The following is a 6,832-nucleotide window of genomic DNA, read 5'->3' on the forward strand; positions in this document are numbered from 1 at the left end:
ATAATTTGAGGACAGGGAGTGTGTGTGTATCTGTGTGTCCCTAGTGCAGAGCTAAATTAAACAAAAGGGGGCCACTGCCTGTCAGATTTAGAACAGGAAGTGGAACAGATGACTGAAGACAGTTTCATTTATTTTTTCTTTTTTATTACTGTATGTGCAACCTTCAGCTATGCATATTTGTGCACAGCTTCATACAGAGCCGTGACAAACCAGTAAGAGGGGCCTTGGGCTTTGATAAGCTGTGGGCCTCTAACTTTGTTTGGTTATAAATAGATAAAAAAAAAAAAACATTTATTTGAGAAAGTATACAACTTCCATGGAGTTGTTGACATACTAATGGGATGGGGAAAACTGGTAAAGATTGTTTACAAGGCATATATCAAAGCAAAATCAAAAGTATTCAGAAACAGCCAAATTTTACTGCTGGAGAATAGAATAGAATGGTCCTCTAATTTTTCTTTGATATGATATATGCTTATACTCATATCATTGCACTGATTGCTTCAGGTTGTATATTCATATATTCATATAATTTTTAGGGTTGTGAACCAGCTGTGCCAATGATAACACCGCTAGCAAGAAGGCTAGCATGCGGTGTAGTACCACATGAACAGTTTTCCATCCTGAGAAGAGCAACAACTACTGTCACCTGCTGCAGCACAAGACGTTGGATTTGAGTCTGTCTGTGCAGCAACAGACCTGAAACATGTTACAAGAGTAACAGTGAGCACACAAAGACCTGAAAGAAGCATCAAAGTACAAGAGAGATTTGAATCACAACTTCTGGTCCAGACTTTCACAGACCTAAATCTGTGGGAATAGATATTAAAATCGGTTGGTTTCTTGTTTAATAATAACAAAAATAGTAGTTATTTTGTAAAACTAAAGAGCCAGTATACTACTTTATGTAGAATGAAAGTGGGATATCCCAGTCCATGTAACAACAAGACTAAGAGTCTACAGTCATTTTATTAAATGGTAACGTAAACAAGATAACAATAGTAATGTTGACTATAATGCGGTATAATGTCAGTGCTGTGTCACCAATATTGAAATGAAATTGAATGAAACTGAAATTCATCCTCTGGGAGACATGACTGAACACAATTAAAGTAGATCTCTAATGACATTAAATAAATTGAATGCCAACAGTACCGTTATTTAAATTTTTTTGTATTTGCTACACTGGACATTTGGTGATGCCATTTTAAAAAGCACTATGTCAGAAAAAATGTAAATGTTGGGATGCCAACAAATTTCTGGCTTTTCCTGGTCAGTAATTTAACCTTGGGTTAACATAAAGTGTATTTAATGAACTAAATGTTTTAATTTATTCCACAGGCCAAGGAGAATAAAAGCAACAGCTGCACAAGTAGAAATGTAACACACTACATTGATCAATATTAAATATCAAAATGAAATCAAATCAATAAATGCAATTGGAAAGTGCTCAAAGCCACTGAGAAAATAATTTCTGCAGCTGCAGCCAACGTGTAGCCTCTCTTAAGTGACAAACACAAGTGCTCTCATGAGGTCACCCAGACGATCAAGCAGGCAAAACGCAAACCTCCATACAGTAACTCACTATTGTAAAGGTAAGATCACAAAAACAAGAGCAGCAGTGGCACCCTGCTGATATTGCTAACTAAATATTGTACCAAACATCCAAATCAGATGGATTACTAACTGTCTGTAGTATGGGCTATGGGAAAAATGTCCCACTGTGTTCCAAAGACAAGTTCATTAAGCTATCATGGTGCAACAAACATCGCCCCAAATTAAAGTTTGCTCACATTTTAGCCAGAATTTCACAAATCAGTCTTATGCCAGTTTAGGTTGAGTTAAATCAGCCCCCTGGTGGCCAAACATCTATACTGGCACCTATAAATAATAAGAGCAGCATATTTTATTTTTGAATGGAACATACAGATTTGATGCTCTGGAGTTAGTGGTGCACTACCCACAAAATATTAGCAGAAATCGTGTCCTATGTTGTATGTAAATGATAGATATGATTTTCTGAAAACATGACCATGTGTTGCTCTTATTTAAAGAATTACAAAGACACAAAAATTGAAACTGTGCGTCAACAACAAGCCTTGAACAAGTCAGCACTTTGTCCTGCTATATGCAGTGCGGGTAAGCTCTAACGTAGTTTTTAACTTGATGGCTGAGTCCAGGTAAGGTGCTTACACTTTCTGTTCCGTAGGTACGAATAAAAGCCCTCCTGCACAGCTGCTTCAGGCTCTCTGGGCGCTGTTTGCGATAGGGAACTGTCAACTTACACGAGGAGCTTGTGTAATAAGTGAGCAGAGTGAAGAATGAAGAAAAAGTCCTTTGGCTGCCATGCAGACTGAAGAGCATGTTGTTCAGATGGACTCGTACACTCGTCGGCCCATCCTCGCTTTGGTAGCTCAGCGTGAAGAAAACATTTGGCTGTCCGCTGTCTCTGCAAGAAGACACATTCACACAGTCACAACGTGCATGCTGACTGGAGATTTTTTTGTTTTAAGTCGACAAAAACGTCACTACCAAAATAGTTACCTGATGAGGAAGGTGCCCTGTAAGGCATGTGCCAGTATTTTGTGTGCCTCCTCCATAGTCATTGGCCCCCAGTAGTAACCACTGTGCTTCAGCTGCTGGTAAGTTCCTTTCACTAGTTTATACTCAGCTGGGCTGCTGAATGGACGAAGGTGTGTGGGCCAGTTGTCAGCATCAGCTCCAGTCACCAGCTACAGCCAAAAGTTGTTGGTAATAAATTCAGATGTACAAACAATACATGATAGGCACTATTGCATAACTTCAATAAATCAATGAATAAAAAATAAAAATGTCTCTTCTTTCTTTCTGCAGGTTATCATGAAGTTCTCAGATTTCTCTTTCACTCTGGGTGTGACCTCCCAGGCTACATAAAGAGCCTATCTTACTGGAAAAGGTTGTTCAGATTACAAGCAGAATGAAATGCCTGCAGACATTAACCCTAATTGCAAAAATAATTTTCTGAAAAACATCTATGAACAGTTTCTCTAAAAAAGAAGCTAGATTTTAACATCAGTCATAAATGAAACAGCTTTAACTATGTTGCATATTTTCATTGCAATACGTGATTCACCAAATTCTACGAAACACTTTCACAAACAAAGATTTTACTTTTTGTGTCCAAAAATTGTGAATGTTTTTCTTTTGTATACATTTCATACAACAAAAAAGTGAAGTGGTTCAACAGCAATAGTGATAACGCAGAACTCTGCACAGAGGCGCTCAGGTGCTGCTGGATAGCTCGAAAACACAAGCGTTTCCAAGACAACAGTGAAAATACAAAGGCAAACTTGTGTATTTGGCTTTTTAAAGCTGAGTTTCCGATCAATCATGCAGTGAAAACAAGCAGAACTTACAGTGTGGGAACCCCCTTTGCACTTTCTTTGGAGCTTTAATCCCCAAGAGCTCAACCAATATTAAAAACAGCCATGTTCACCGTCAACATCTGTCATGAGTAATGATGCCTTTTATCTTTCTCACCAAACAACTCTTGTTGTTTTAAGAGTTTTGTGATTATTATTAGTCTGATTAGTCTGCAGACCTGCCTTTTATCAAAACAATAATAGTAATTATGTTAAAGTGTAGCTGTTGTTATTTGGCTTAAACAAAAAGCTACTTGCACCAAAACTCCCCTGTTATAGTTTAAGTGATGGATCAAATCAAGGTCAATAATTAGAATCCAATTTTTGGGGGGGTTTTGGAACCAATCTTTAAGCTTTAAAGACCAACACCCAGAGTATGTTTACTTTGGATACTGACCTCACACCAGGTTTCAGGGTCTTCATTTAAGTTCAGTTTGTTCCACAGCAGTAAATCTAGCTGCCTATCTGTTGGCTCTTGGGCGTCTGGTTCAGCTCTCTTTGGGTTGTGCTCGTTGTCTGCAGGGGCTCCAGGGGGTTGACGCTGGCTTTGCGTCTCAACTGTGAGGTTTTGTTTTTGGCTTTCGACTGTGGTTTTCTCAAGATTGTCTTTGACCATCCTACAAAGGATGACCCTCGTCTTGACCGCCTTTTGCACCAGTTCGTCCACTTGTCAGCTGCAGATCCCCCATCATTGACTCTTTTCTTATCAGTCATTTGCTCTTCAGCCTTCTCGGAGACCTTATTTGTTTCAACAACATCTTCAGATTTCAATCAAGATCAAATCAACATTCTCACAGAGTGCTGGATGTGAGCAGAGGCTGAAACACAGAAAAGTGAAACACAGACAATAAATTGTTATGATGTTGTGTTCCACCTCAGTGCATTTCATATGATTGTGAACCTACAACAAGCCTTGAGTTAGTTGTCATGCTGAACATCCAACAGTTATAAAACAACATTATTATTCATCATGAAGTCATGTTTCTGGCCACCTGGCAAATGCACATCATAGATTCAGTCTAATCTGGTTATACGTGGCTCTTAGATACTAAATCCTCAAGTGGACTGCACCAATACAGCACGTTTCTAGTCTTACCAGACACTAACCCGCTTTACAAGGCACCTGCAGGCTGCAGCTGATAATTATTCAAGCATCATGTCCTTGTCTACAACCACTACTTTTTTCTAAATTACTTACATTTGTTTGGCCTTTCATCCCCCCACCCAAAAAAAACAAACAAAAAAGAAAACTTACATGATTGGCCGATTATTAAAATTAAAAAATTTGATGTTGATCAATTTTCTTTAGCTTGTCCTGTAAATGCAGTAATTGCGGCAATGAGTTCCTCAGAACATTAAACCACATTCACTTCTGATGCATTAGAAATAAATGTCTTCTGCTGCAACACATGCAATTCAGTCTCTGTCTCTGCAACGGTTAATCTAACAATAAATTATTTCTAAACATAAGGCATCACTGGGAGAGGCAAATGTTACAAGAACGTTATTACAAAACACTTTCGCTTTCTAATTCAAACAGTCATAGTAATGTCAGATATGGCAATGTTTTCTGCTTGTTATCTTTCCATCTGGTAATGCACTTCTTAAATGTAATTTCAAAGTTGCTTTGATGTTTTAAAATATTTACTTGTAGAAGTGCTCTATAAATAGATATAGATTATATTTCATTAACTAACTTACCAGAAACTTCTATCTCCTTACTTACGTGCAGGAGGAAACATTGGCATAAACATTGAGCAAGATATATATTTAAATTCAAAATCAGTAAAGAAAAGACAGTTTTTTCCCCCCCTGCCCTTTTCTGTTTTATTTTAAGTTCGTGCTGCACCGCCTTAACTCATCATCAACTCGGTGATGCTGCACATATATCACGTTTGGTCACAGTTGTCGTTTTAAAATGTATACATGTATAATGTAGCTCCAAAAATCACAGCACAGACCATGTTGGACTGCGCTCAGTTGTAGCCTTTGTATTTACAGTTTGTTGTGTAAATTCAGGATCTTCCTCATAGCCCACTTCTACCTTCACTGTGTGGTCTGTCAGGGAAACCAAGGGGTTTTCTGTTGTCAACTAATGAGGTGTAACTTTCCATTTGAGGATTTTCATATCCAATTTTCGTTTTTACCTTTATTTAAGCAGGAGGATGCTGTTGCGATCACAAACCTCTTTTTCAAGGGAGAGCTGGCCAATAAGGGAAATCTATACTGAAAGATTAATGTATTTGTACCCTAACCCTTTTTAGTAATTATTTGAGATGCAATTTACTAGATTTTGAAAAAAAAAAAAAAAAAAAAAAAAAAAAAAACCCCAAACAAACTTAAAACGTAACAATGTCTAAATACTGATGGGCTGCGCTGCCAGAACAATACTACGGATTGCCCTGTCCCGATTCAGTAATTATTTAATCAAAAAAAAAAAAAAAGCCACTATCAGCGGGACTGGTGTAAAATATGAGGTGATAATATTGGAAAATGTTGCTATACAAATCTTTGGGTTCCAAACGTAACGAAAATAAGCTTCAGCTGGTGTCTTACAGAAGATCACTGAGCCAGTTAGATTTCATTCGTGTGTTCAGGATATAACCGCGTAAAGTGTTAATTATTGGAGCACATTGGACCAAATAATAATGATAATAATAATAATTGTGATTATTATTAGGATTTAATCACGCTGCATAAGTATGCATCAGAAATCGGCACATACCTGCATTAAGTGAGTGTCAGACTTTGTCCGGTGCTCACCGCTCAGGTCCGGCTCGGTTTCTCTGCCGCACTCAGAATGAGCTCAGACTAAAGAGAAAGATATTTACTTTCGGTTGTCTCAGCTTCGGAGGGCGGAGATACTTTCTGGAAACAGCCTGTTGATTTATCGAGACATGCTAAAAAACTGTAATGTGACTTCTCCGTAAAACTTCCAGTGCGCATGCTCCTGGTCCGCTGTTTAGGTGCTGCTTCTCTTTTGCTTTCACTTCAGTCCGCCGATTCCGTTAAATCACGTGATCTGCCAGCAACACCGTGCCCGCGCCGCGCGCTCACGTAGACATTTATGAGATGGGGGGAAGGAAAAAAAAAAAAAAACAACAACAAAAATGTTGTCAGTCAGTTACATGGCTGTGGATTACAAGGAAAATACAACTGATAGGCAACAGGCCAAAGAGGAGCTGCTAACACAGACAGACAGTGCAATTCCTATGAGGAGAATTTGGTAATGAGCATGAAGATAAAGGAGCGAGCAAACAGGGAGGAATATGGAGGGGATGATACGATGGTGGTGGGAGTGAGCAGCCAGCAGATTAGAAACTGCAGAAATAAGTGGCTGGGTTAGCGATAATATGGGAATCAGCTGGTGCAGTGCCAACATTTCTTTAAATGAACAGTGAGGTCTGTGGAGTCAGGATGAATCTGCCACA

General features: G+C 38.6%; 1 protein-coding gene across 1 annotated transcript; it reads right to left on the reverse strand.

The window, feature by feature from the left end:
* Nucleotides 1-133: 133 nt before the first annotated feature.
* LOC115044184 (suppressor of cytokine signaling 1-like) lies at nt 134-6,332 on the reverse strand. The gene is made up of 4 exons (XM_029503094.1): nt 6,127-6,332; nt 3,799-4,219; nt 2,545-2,732; nt 134-2,449 (listed from the first exon to the last, which is right to left on the reverse strand). The coding sequence occupies exons 2-4, from the start codon at nt 4,015-4,017 to the stop codon at nt 2,125-2,127; spliced, it is 732 nt and encodes a 243-aa protein (XP_029358954.1). The 5' UTR covers nt 4,018-4,219; nt 6,127-6,332; the 3' UTR covers nt 134-2,124.
* Nucleotides 6,333-6,832: the final 500 nt, after the last annotated feature.

Source organism: Echeneis naucrates, chromosome 1 (genome assembly GCF_900963305.1).
Source record: "Echeneis naucrates chromosome 1, fEcheNa1.1, whole genome shotgun sequence".
In the NCBI taxonomy this organism is placed as follows: domain Eukaryota; kingdom Metazoa; phylum Chordata; class Actinopteri; order Carangiformes; family Echeneidae; genus Echeneis; species Echeneis naucrates.

Excerpts from the sequence above, each read along its gene's own strand:
- LOC115044184 (XM_029503094.1), bottom strand. The coding sequence starts at position 4,017 with ATGGTCAAAGACAATCTTGAGAAAACCACAGTCGAAAGCCAAAAACAA. Across the intron at positions 2,733-3,798 it reads ACCCTGAAACCTGGTGTGAG|CTGGTGACTGGAGCTGATGC; the intron begins GTCAGTATCCAA and ends TTTTGGCTGTAG. Across the intron at positions 2,450-2,544 it reads CAGGGCACCTTCCTCATCAG|AGACAGCGGACAGCCAAATG; the intron begins GTAACTATTTTG and ends GTCTTCTTGCAG.